The following is a 12,924-nucleotide window of genomic DNA, read 5'->3' on the forward strand; positions in this document are numbered from 1 at the left end:
GAGTATACACAATCCATACTCATAACCAGGGTCTGAAATGAACCTTTTTCCTCACCTGCCACTGTGGCAGGTCACTGAACATTTCTACCGGCCACTCATTTTCTTTGTCTGCCACTTCTGATATCTAGGTAGAACGCTTTAAAATTGTAAACATTGAGTCAGTGGTACCAGACCGTAGAATTATGGAATATATCATGTAACCTTAATACATGACTATATTTGGTAACACTTCATTTTACAGGTCTGCAAATTTCATGGTAATTAGGTGATAATTAGCAAGTTACCTATTTGAAATTTCTTTGGAATTACTGCCAAATTACCCCAAAATTTACCTCCAAAACCAAAACTAATAGAAGACACTTCTGATCAGCACAAATATCACCATTGTGTGACTTATTGTCTACACAAATGTAACCTGGTAGCTAATGTAATGATTAGAGGAGTTTTTTAAAGAAATTTCAAAGAAGTTATTTGCTAATTATCATCTATTTACCAGCAGACATGGAAATAAAGCATATCAATTAACTTTATATTCTTTTCCTGGAAATGTATTAACTAAATTACCAGCTATTGGGAAATAGCGAATTATAATTATTAAATAATATTTATAGTGAAGTCATTTTCAATAAATTTATAGGTAAATATTGGGGTAATTTCACAGTAATTCCAAAGAAATTTCAATTAGGTTACTTGCTAATTATCACCTAATTACCATGACATTTGCGGAGCTGTAAAATGAAGTATTACCATATAATTAATTTAGGCTTTGTAAAAATAATATTTCTTAATATAAGGAAAACCTGTCGGGCCGTGGTGGCAGGTGACCTGAAATATTCACAACTTCAATTCCAATTTCATTCCCTGCTCATAACTAAGAAAAAAACATTCATCTTTTAACCAATTTACCAACTTTAATAAACACAACTGAAAGTGGATTATAACATACAGTATATTATTTGTGGTTTTTTTTATTATAAAGACAAAGAGAGCCTACCTACAATGCAATGCTTACCAACCCGTTTATTTAGTTAGTTACATTGTTGCAATGCAATTATTGACCCCAGTGAGGTTTCATGAAACATACAAAAATACAAAGCGAAAGAGCTGAACTGGATGACAAAACTTGGTATCAACTGGTCAAAGTGATATTGATCAGATGAAAAAGCATGAATACAATGTTTTTTTTGTTTTTTTTCTGAGACATTAACATGAGTGCATTTGATAAAGAAGCACAGTACTGCAGAGGTTAAGAGAAAGAAACTGACATGAGTAGTTGGTCTTGTTTAAGAGCTTACCGTACTGGAGGTTAATGAACAATCATAATGTTTGTGGAGGGAGGCATTCAATGAGGGCTTTGTTAAACTCATTAAACGGATGACTTATGTAACTAAAGTTTTTTTTTCCACACTCTCTTCTCAAATACACCGTGTTATTATGATTGGGTTGGATTCACCAGGCAAAGGATTTCCATTTTGTAAAAAGCTTCAAAGATAATATTCAAAGGTGTCATTAGGCAAAGAAGCTGGATCTGAATATTAATGACAATATTCAATTATTTCCCCCTATTTCATGCACTCTCGATCACAAATAAAGTATCTCAAAGCATTTCAAGTACTCTTTTGGCCCGTTCAAATACCCGTTGGCATCAGGCTTCTCACTGGGGGTCTGTGCTGGATGATCCCACAATGCCATGCTGTCGCAGCAGGTTCCTCAGGATCTGATTCTTGGACTTCCAATCTTCCACCTGAGCAACAGCAACACAGATGATAGGGTAGTGATGTAGTGAATAATGCCTCATCAGCTGACTTGTGACTTTCTATCAGGAATGCAATAAGCATGACTAATATGTTGAAATAGAAAGTTTAGATTGCTACATTGGGATGATAATTGTTTGTTTTATTAGAATGTAGCTCTCAGCTACATGCTTTCTAAGTAATATTCTGGCTTTAAATAGACAAATTTGGGTTGACAGTTAAACAAATCACCATGACTACAGTGGCATCTTGCTGGTAAACCAGCGCAATAACACTTTATAACCGATTTGGCCAAGAAATATGTCTAGGATGTGCTATAGAAGTTGTTAGAATGTTGAAAATATATACAACGAATGCCATCGAAATTAAGTTTCTCATCTAAAAAATAAAGGTTGTAAGAGACGGCTGCTCCATAAAATCATTTACAGCTGCAACAATTACTCAACTAACTGGTTAGGCCACTTTTTTGATAGCTGACCGTCATAGGGGGTGACTGCTGACTGTGATTAAACCAAACATCCACATTTCCATTGTCCAAGTACATGTGTTCAACTCGGGGCCAGAGAGCAGAACACATACATCAGCAGGCGGATTAGTCTATAAGTAGCGTTAAAGGCTATTTGACAGACTTTAACGGAAGTAATGGTACTTGACAGCTTTAGCCCCAAATCACATGCAGACATACCTCCTGTCTAAGTAGCTGGTTGTCAATCCTGAGACGATCCAGAGTGCTGATATCGTCCCCCAGCTTCAGGTTGCTCTGTCGGAGTTCCTTGATGTACTCGCAGGCTTTGGACAAGATTCCTCCTTTACTCTGGAACAAAACACAACACGACTTAAAAATATACAGAAATTGCCTGTTTTAATGCAACAATGTGGAGTTTGTCCTTTTGAGAATACAAATGATTGTGAATAGGACATGAAACCCAGAATGGAGTGTGAGTCTGAGCTGAACTCACCTGTCCTGTCTTGGTATAGTCGATGTTACAGTCTGGGATGGCCTTTGACAGCTGCACAATCCAGTTGTTGATCTTGTCTCTGCGCCGGCGCTCAACTGTTGGAACATTTAAAATTTGGCTTTACTCTATCATTCACACCTGCTCAGATATTATTAGTAAAATACAGTTATATCCTCAACTTGTCACACTGGACGTGAGCACTAACCTTCATTGTGCTGGGCTCGCCGTTTATCATCTCTGGAACCCCGAGGAGCTTCTTGTTTTCTAGAAAAAAAGATCGTAACAAAGATATTAAGTTGGCATGACTTGCTGGATGTAGAAAGTTTTCTACATTAAGCTGTGCATTAATGCAACAGTGCTGTATTTCTGTTAAATTAGGATGTAATTACGCTATGTATGGCTGAGTGCGAGGTGCGATTGTCCTTTGATTTGAACCCGTCAAAACTTCCTGGGGTGACATCATCACATAAAGCTGCCCTGTAAAACAAAAGCTTACTGTCAGCTGCAGAGAATAAGTATAAGTAGACATATAGCATCTTATAATGAACATCTTAAAGAATTCCCGAACAGTAAAGCCTTAAGTAAATAATTAAATAAAAGACTCATATTTCTCCTCCAAAATTACTTTAAAAATGAGCTTGCCAAGAAGAGGACTAAAAAACGCAATGAAATTACGCTAAAACCAAAGAATAGTAAGAGGTTAATGGTTTAAAAAGTTGCATTACATTCATTTAATTGCAATAATTATTATCTGAAAATGCACTGTGCTGTATATTTTGAGTGAAAAGATAACAAACTATAGGATACGCACACTTTGTCCTCGCTATGTGCCAGGCAGTAATTACCTGTGGGTGTGGTCTGGCCCAGCAGTGTGTCAGAGGCCTGCACTGTGGTCACCATGGTGCCAGTGGTAGCGTCTGCGATGGTGGCAGGGTAGTAGGTGTACTGCGTTTCAGCGCTGCCGTCTCCCTCCAACCCCTCAGGCTGGGAGAACACAGCCTGGCATCAAAGAGACATTCACTCATTAACATTAACGCCACTGTTAGTCTTGTGTTGCACTGTTCAACTGGTACAAAAGAAATGAGAGATCAAATGGTATATGGACTTGCATTTATACAGCACCTTTCTGGTCTTCCGAGCACTCAAAGTGCTTTACACTACATGTCAGGATTCATCCATTCACACACCCATTCATACACTGATGGCAGAGGCTGCCATGCAAGGAGCCAACCTGCCCATCAGGATCTAATCTAAATACTCATTCACACACCGATGGCTCAACCTTCGGGAGCAATTTGGTTTTTGGTATCTTGCTCAAGGGCCGAACTGCCGACCTTCCGACTGGTGGACGACCCGCTCTATCTCTGAGCCCCAGCTGGCCCCAAAGGGGCAGGAATTTTTAAATGCAAAAGATGGTTGAAGGCATACACCAGAGGTCATTAATAGGCGGACCGCGGTCTGGTTCCGAAACACGGACCTAAACTTCTTAAAAATCAGGCCACTATTCTGTCTTTCAGAGGTTGAAACAGACTCAGACTAGCAGTTTTAAAGCTAGAATGAAGATACTGGCGTCATATGAAACTAGAAAACCTAAGGAATCAGTTGGTACCAACCGTGTCACGCTAGCTAAAGGGGGCTAAATAACACTCCAAAGTTACGCAATATTTTGGTGAGGAAAAACTGGCATGGCCATTTTCAAAGGGGTCCCTTGACCTCTGACCTCAACATATGTGAATGAAAAAGTGTCTGGCCCCAGCATAGGTCATTAAGCCAAATATACAAAAACTGAGCATGAAAGAAAACAAAGAAAACAATGTCAACATAGTACATACACCAAACATAATTAGAAACTATAAAGTGTGCTGTGACAAAAACAGTCACATATAAAGTGAGGGGGCAAGTTGCAATACAAAATTTAAGTAAATGATTACGTCAACATTGAGAAATAGAAAACATCAGCCACATGATTAAGCCTTGTTCCTGATCAGAGGTGGAGATCAGTTAATCACTGACTTGTCCCGCCTAGTGGCCAGCAATAGCAGTCAATCAAGGTCACGGCTTACTGAAACGGAAAGTTCCACCCTCCAACTCTCCTAAGTCCTATGTGAATATTTGATGACATTCACAGTGCTGAATATCAGTGATGATGGGGTGTACTGAACCTGTTCAACCTGTCACCTCATCTGCCTCTATGGCAAGGAAGTTAGTTTTTCCAAGTTATTTTTTTTGACAGCTGCTCTGAGAAGCAGTGAAGTGGTCGCAGCCGGAGGCTCTCTGGAATTTTACGAGAGAGGAGACGGAACTTTAACTTTCTATAACCGTGTTCCTATAATGTGTCAAATTGATCAGAAATGTAATCGTGAGTGCTTGTCTGCCTCGCAGCATGGAAACAGCTTCTGTGCTCTACTGTATTCTGTTGGTACAACTGTATTTGCTTTATAGGCTATAATAACATTAAAATCAGACTAGGCACGGAAAGTGTATTATTATCATACTGTGAATGTGATGCGTCTGTGTTTTTGTTCCGGTGCTCTGCACAGAGCCGACACCCACCCACTCGCTCGCTCGCTCTCATCCCCAGCTCTGAAGCTCTGTACGCCGCCTGGGACCCCGCGGGGACCGGCGGTAGACAATAACCTTACATTTTTATGTTAATAAAACATACCCAAATTCACGAATAAGTATGATTTTACAACTGATATTCATGTAATATTACACTGTGACTTGCTGTATTAGCAATGTGTTTACGTGTTCATTAGCATATAGAGCGGGGAAGTAGATCCGATCACAAGTGGTCACTCGAGACGTATGTGGAGACGCATTCTAATGCTAGGTGTGAACAGACGTACTCGGAGCTGTCCACTTTTGATCGGATGTTAATGCCAGGTCTGAACGGGGTCATAGGTTAGATTTGCCTAGACATCCTAAGCCATCAAGGAACAAAATGGTAAGGATGTCCCAACCAAGTGTTTTGGCTCAGACCCGGATCAGATTCTTTTAATATTGGGTATCTGCCGACACAGAGTCCGATCGGATACTCGTATTTACTTAAGTGTTGATTAAATATGTATCTGACACATTAAAATAACAGCTGTAGGCTGCTTATTTTTCATAAGCTAGTTGATCCAAATACTGGATGTCTTGGTGCAAAAATATTAAGTTTCTAAATTTAAAATGATTGATATGAATGAAAATGTACCTGGGGGAATGTGACTCCAGAAGATGTATCACTCTGGAGTTGTGAGAACCACAAAAACACTCAGTCCACTTGCGGTTGTACAGCGGTGTTACAGAGTGGAGTTACGTCCCTCATTAACAATCTTTGGCAGAGTAGAGACACCGGCTGCAGAGAGCACTTTAACTAGACAAGTTTCATTTTGGCCTGTCATCAAGTTACTCACGGAATTAGCGTTGATTAGCGACACTGGATATGATCGCCAGCTGAAGAGGAGAAACTGATTCCAGATCCGTTGATAACTCTCGAATGTAAATTTTAATTTACAAAGCGATACGTATATCTGATCCACGGTCTGTTATAGATACTGCCACATTTTCGGTGGGGATAGATATTGTTAGCAGTGCTGTATAGATTTAACAGTTGTTCAATTAAAATTGGTTACCTTAAAACTATACTAAAATAGTATGGAGGACGGAACCTGCCATAATCAAAAATAAATAAATGATTCGATAAATAAATATATCATTAAATGTAGCAAAAAAAAATATTAAAAGTAAATGTAGCCATTAATTAATTGATAAAATGTGACATAAATTGATATTTCTGTTTTAATTTTATTCTTTATTTATTTATCTTTGTATAAATTCCCTTATTTATTTAAACTTCTGTTTAATTTTCCCTTTTATTGGAAATGATTAATTTATATATATATATATATATATATATATATATATATATATATATTAATGTATTTATTTACTTTCGCATATTTTATATTTATTTTTAAATGTATGTATTCAACCCAGATGGTCAGCGCCAGCTAAAGAGACGAAACCCCTCCTACCTGAATGTTTTATACGCTGCTCTTTGCTAATGATAAATAGCCTCAGAGTTCAGCAGATCCGTGCATTTTGCCAACCTGTGTCTGATCTCAACCCGATTTTCGTATCGAATACGCCAGGTGTGAAAGGTGACTGTATAAAGTTAGTAGTTTTGTCTTTCATAGAGATCAGAAATCCATGCTCATCCAGTTGGTCAGTGTCGTTCTCACCTGTGTGACAGTCTGAGTGGTTGCGGGGAAACCGGTGACCAGGCTGACCGCTGCAGCTCCATCTGTCTGACCCTCCAACTGGCCATCTGACACCTGGATCACTCTGTAGGTCACCTGGGACACAACACATTACACTGAGTGCTCAATATTTCATTATCACTGAGGTGACATATTTACACAACTGTAGAGCGCACAGATACAGGATCTAAATCTAAACTTCTACTTTTAGGTCTCCATTAAGTGAAGTGGGTCATGAATACTGAGAATAGGGGGGAGTATGACTGGCATACTAGCACAATTATCAAGAAATGTGGAGTCACAGACAAGAAAGATATGCACTTGCACAGTAGAAAGCCTGTCACTGTCAGTTCTGGTAAATGGCTAAGTGATGCTGGTGACAGTGACTAGCATGGCTAGCTAACGTTAACTTGAATAATACAGTCATACATTAACGTTATAGTAGCATCACACTGTCGTCTCCAACTAAATCTCAGCCTATAGATCAAACAGTTGGCTAGTAACATGTTGGTTATTTACAGACAACACTTAGCCTAAAGGGATTCAATCAAATAGGTATAGATGTCTGGATAAGCAATATCCGGCCATGGTGTTGGATGGGGGAAGACTGAAGGGACATGACGAGGATCAACTTTAATTTATTAAGGTATCGCGAATGCTCAGATTCAGGCAAGATCACAAAATAATTATTAGACATGTGTATAAAACAACCGTTTATATAACAAGAGATGATTGCATACAAACTTGTCAAAATTACAATCCAAACACACATCAAATTTCATTGAAGTCTATGGGATCTTTTGGTTTTCTATCCCCCCAAAGGAGGCGTGGCCTTGACTTTTTACTAAGTACCTGTATGTGCCGGTCTAATGTATAGTATGTTCAAAAAGATTTTCCCTCCTGAATTATAGTTTTCCTCTGCAGACTTACATGAGTGTATTTGTGGTTATGTGTATTATATCACGGTGTCAGCTCAAGTGCCTCTTGCTGGAAATAATAGTCAAATTACCTCACAAGGTTATCTGGAATGACCACATGTTTTAGTGAATATCTCTTCCTACCTGCCCCCCTGCTCCTTCTGTCTTGAAGAGATATTTGATGGGTTGGTCAGTGTAGGTGGCAGCAGACTGAATGGTGGCAATAGCTGCCGGGTCCTCTGCCGTGGCCACGGACCCTGAAGGAGCACAAAGCCACATAAAATGTTAGTCAACTTTAATAGTTGTCAAAAAAATTGCTCATGGAAAGCTTTAGGACTCCTTAAAAATCTAATTGTTAGGAGCTGAAAAGAGTGTAAGGAAATTAGATACAGTGAGCACATGGAGCATATTTTCACGGTTAAAATGTCTTAGTACGTGCACTCATGCCCAGCCAACATTTGTATGTGGGGCCCATGTGGGTAGTAAATTGGCTGAAAAATGGGCCTTATATGGGATTGTCCGCGGGTTCCATAATGACCCAATGTCAATTGCCCACATGGATTCCATGCAGGATTACAATGGGTGTTATATGGGCCCCAACTGGGCAACATACCCAAGACCCATCTCGGTCCCAGCTTAAAGTTCTATGTGAGTACTACATGGGGACTCCATGGGCTGAAATATGGGTTGTAAGAGGGTTTGTCCACAGTTTCTATGTTGGCCCCATGCACTCATTTCCCAGTAGTGACCCAACTAGGACCGACATGGGGAGCCCACATGGGGAGCCCACATGGGGAGCCCATTTGAGACCAACTTAGTTGCTCCAAGCGGGCCCCAGATAAAGATGCCCATTTTGGGCCCATACCCACTTGGTACAAGGGTACCCCCAGCATAACCCATGTGGGGCCCACATAACCATGTTGGCTGGGTGGTGGCTTTAAATGGCTCCACTGGATTGGGCTAAGAGCTTCAGAAACATAGGCAACCTTAAAAGCCTGAACTTCCACCAATTAATGATTTTACAACATTCAAAGGCAGTGCCTGAAACGAGGGGGGTTTAACATATGAAAGAACATACAGACATCATAACATTCCCATGGTACATATTTAATAACTTTAAATACTGGGACACAACACATTACACTGAGTGCTCAATATTTCGTTATCACTGAGGTAACATATTTACACAACTGTAGAGCATACAGATACAGGATCTAAATCTAAACTTCTACTTTTAGGTCTCCATTAAGTGAAGTGGGTCATGAATACTGAGACCAGGGGGTAGTATGACTGGCATACTGGGACCATTATCAAGAAATGTGGAGTCACAGACAAGAAAGATATGCACTTGCACAGTAGAAAGCCTGTAATGTATTTTTTGTAGGGCTGTCAATCGATTAAAATAATTTAATCATGATCGTGATAAATCGTAAATCAATCACATATTTCTGACCTCTTCCAAATGTACCTTAAAGGGAGATTTGTCAAGTATGTCAAGTATAACTTTAAAAATACTTTTTCACAACACAGTTAAGATAGTGACATCGATTACATAAGCAATAATAATCCACCAAAAACATTAATGGGATATCAAAAAAACAAAGTTATATTGTAACATTGCAACTCAGAGGGTATTGTATGGAGGATGGAACCTGCCAAAATCTACACTAAATAAATAACTGCCTCGACAAATAAATAAATATCATCAAATGTAGCCAAAATAATTATTAAAAAAAAATATGTAGTCTCATCTATTTATTCTTCTATTTAATTTCCCCTTTTATTTATTCATGTATTTTTTGAATACTTTCAAATTGATTTATTTTTTCATTTATGTATTTATTCATTCATTTTTTTATTGATTTATTTTTGCATTTCATTTTTATTCATTTTATATTCATTTATAAATGTATGCATTTTTTCATGCATTTATTTATTTATTTATTTACTCTTTGGTTTAATTTCTCTTTGTATATATTCATGTGTTTATTTGTTATTAATTTTTTGCATGTATTTATTTATTTATGCACAATTTTCCCTCTGCGGTTATCATCAATATCATCAAATATCATCAAATGTAGCCAAAATAATTATAAAAAAAAATATGTAGTCTCATCTATTTACTCTTCTATTTTATTTTCCCTTTTATTTATTCATGTACTTTTTTAATTAACTTTCAAATTGATTTATTTTTTGCATTCATTTATTTATTAATTTACATAAGCAATAATAATAATAGTTTTGGGTTTTATTTTGTTACCTTCCTCGTTGATGGTAACACTCTCATCTGGTTCAGGGCTCTTCTGTTGGCTGCAGACATGGAGACACAAGAGAGGAGTGGTGTTGTGGTTAGAGTAGTGAACTCGTATCTAGTCAGTGGACTGGCAGCCTCGTCTGTCATCGTGTTGTGTTGTTATTAGCACTCACCTCTTCATGTCTGCAGACAGTCTTCTTGGATAAGGAGACCGCCTTCACTCGCGCCCACAGCCAGACTGAGAAACAAGTTCATAAGTTTGACAAAAAAACACGGAAGAAACTTTGCCCGAAACTACACAATATGAACTAGCGACATGACTTTAAATATGACCCTAAAGCGTGAGGCTGAGCGGTGTTTAGACTAGGATTGTAGGATTGTTGGAAGCTAGCCGTTAGAGGCTGTGCGAGCTGAGTCAGGTCTGAACGTTACCATGGGTGATATACCGGAAGCTGGACGACTTCGCCTTCAAAATAAAAGCATACAATTAGAGTCACCAAACAAACGTGCTTTTGTGCGATGAAACGTTGTATTATCAAAGTTTTCATTTAATTACTATAATTCCTAAATTGCGGTCTGGATTTAAGCTTTTGTGTCATGAATTATGATAACCTCAGTCAGGATTATTTTTATACCAAGTGTTTTTTGTTCATCTTTAGGCTTGAAAAAAAAATTTTGACTTTCATTTTTTTTTAAACACACATTTTTCAAGGAGTTTTTCAGATGTCCACTTTGTTGGACAGCATGCGTTTTCAAGTTTTCAACTGAAGAACTATGCGATTTCCAAACCAATGAATAAAATTATAAATTGTGTGAAAACTATAAAATCACATTTATTCTTAATGCTGCTAAACTGACCTGTTCACATATTTTAACATATTCTAACACTGTTCAATGCAATGCAAAAAGGTAGAACCTCGCTCCTGATTCCTCTCCCTTCTCTTGTTCTGCTCTTTGCTCCTGTCTCCTCCCTTCCTCCCTCATTCAGCTTCTCACTCTTGACTCTTCAGCCCTTCCCAACCGCCCCCTGCTCAACTTTTTTTTCAATTAACATTCTCTGATGCATATACAAAAGAGAGAAATAAAAAGCTGGTTTCAAAACTATATGGAAGTATACAAGACTCTAAGAAGCACTCTACAAACTACATTAAACAAAAATGGGAGAAAGAGTCAGATTCACAAATAACAGAGGAGGACTGGACAGAGATATGTGAGACTCGGGCAACTACTACGAACACCAGATCCTGGAGGGAGTTTGGATGGAAGGACATAGTGCGATTCTTCATCACTTCTAAATTAACAGCACTGCAAACAGGCACGCAGAGCCGGGGCTTCTGTTGGAGACAATGTGGAACCTCAATGGCTGATCATTTCCATATTTTTTGGGTATGCCCTAAAATACAACCATATTGGCAAGAGGTGGCAACTGAGATCCATAAAATAATGGGAATAAAGTTCAAGTAATCATTCATTACACTATACTTGGGAAAAATACCAGAAATTTTTAATAAAGATTCTCTTGGCAAGTAGTAAGAAAGACATAACTCGAAAGTGGTTGCAGACTGATCCTCCAACATTACACCAATGGCTGGGTATTGTCAATGAAATACATTGTATGGAAAGACTCACATTTATTTTAAGGCTTAAATTGGAAAAAAGTATTGAGTACTGGGAAAAATGGATTGTGTATTTACACCGTTGAATTAAGTGTGACATTGTATATTAAGATGTATTTACAAAAATGTACTGTGATCTGACATTGTAACACCCATGATGACCTCATGTTCTTTGTTCTCAAATAAAAAAAGATATACAAAAATAAAAAATAACAGAACGATATTGTCCTTGGCTCTCCAAATACTCTCTTCAGGACTTACTGCTGAGTGGAAGGTTTTCTCGAGTGCATCTCACTTAAGCTTTTGTGTTCTTTGACGTGGGCAAATATTAATATGTAGGTATACATGCATTTTACTTTGGAGGATTCATACCGGAAGTCATATGCTACATTGTAGCCAGCTCGACACGGATTCTAGATTTCTGCTATATTACCACTCGGCCCCAGAGGTTCTTACAGATGTTTAACAAAGCACTTTCCTCTTCGCTCACTTTGTGGGTGCAGTGTCCGCAGTAGCAAATACATGCAAAATAAAACGATATTTAAAAGGCTAAAATGTCCACACAGTGCTAAATAATGTTGAATATGTTCCAGTGTGAACAAAGATCTACTTACGCCGCAGTGGTCCCTCCCCCGGTATTTGTCAACACACCAGCGTCGGTGTCGACTGTACGCATGCGCGACAGGAAATACATTCACCCGACTCCAGATCAGATGATAACTCTTGAATGTACATTTCTATATAAAGGAAAATAATAGGAATATCTGATCCACGGTCTGTGAGAGATATACTGCCACATGTCGGTGGAGATGGGGCGTTGAGGAATACTCTGTTCAAAAGTTGACGGCCTAAACAGTGTGGGGTGAATTTTATTATGCGACATAAATTGATATTTCTGTTTTCAGTTGCTTCTTTATTTATTAATCTTTGTATTAATTCCCTTATTTATTTATTTCTGTGCTACGTGCCATTTACTTAACATATTCATAATGAAATATGCATCATAGTATGGCAGTGCAAGCCACAAGCTATAGTGAAAGGTGGCATTTTACAGTCAGATCCACCAAAGACATTAATGGGATATCAAAAAAACAAAGTTATATTGTAACATTGCAACTCAGAGGGTATCACCTATTGTATGGAGGATGGAACCTGCCAAAATCTACACTAAATAAAT

At 38.3% G+C, this 12,924-nt stretch overlaps 1 protein-coding gene across 1 annotated transcript; it reads right to left on the bottom strand.

Annotated features, from left to right (window-relative positions):
* Positions 1-891: 891 nt before the first annotated feature.
* Positions 892-12,417, bottom strand: usf1 (upstream transcription factor 1). Its single transcript, XM_074640151.1, has 11 exons — positions 12,362-12,417; positions 10,305-10,369; positions 10,138-10,187; positions 8,022-8,134; positions 6,943-7,056; positions 3,559-3,712; positions 3,103-3,190; positions 2,919-2,977; positions 2,714-2,808; positions 2,440-2,568; positions 892-1,744 (listed from the first exon to the last, which is right to left on the bottom strand). Exons 2-11 carry the CDS (start codon positions 10,310-10,312, stop codon positions 1,655-1,657), a joined length of 900 nt encoding a protein of 299 aa, XP_074496252.1. The 5' UTR covers positions 10,313-10,369; positions 12,362-12,417; the 3' UTR covers positions 892-1,654.
* Positions 12,418-12,924: the final 507 nt, after the last annotated feature.

Source organism: Sebastes fasciatus, chromosome 7 (genome assembly GCF_043250625.1).
Source record: "Sebastes fasciatus isolate fSebFas1 chromosome 7, fSebFas1.pri, whole genome shotgun sequence".
In the NCBI taxonomy this organism is placed as follows: domain Eukaryota; kingdom Metazoa; phylum Chordata; class Actinopteri; order Perciformes; family Sebastidae; genus Sebastes; species Sebastes fasciatus.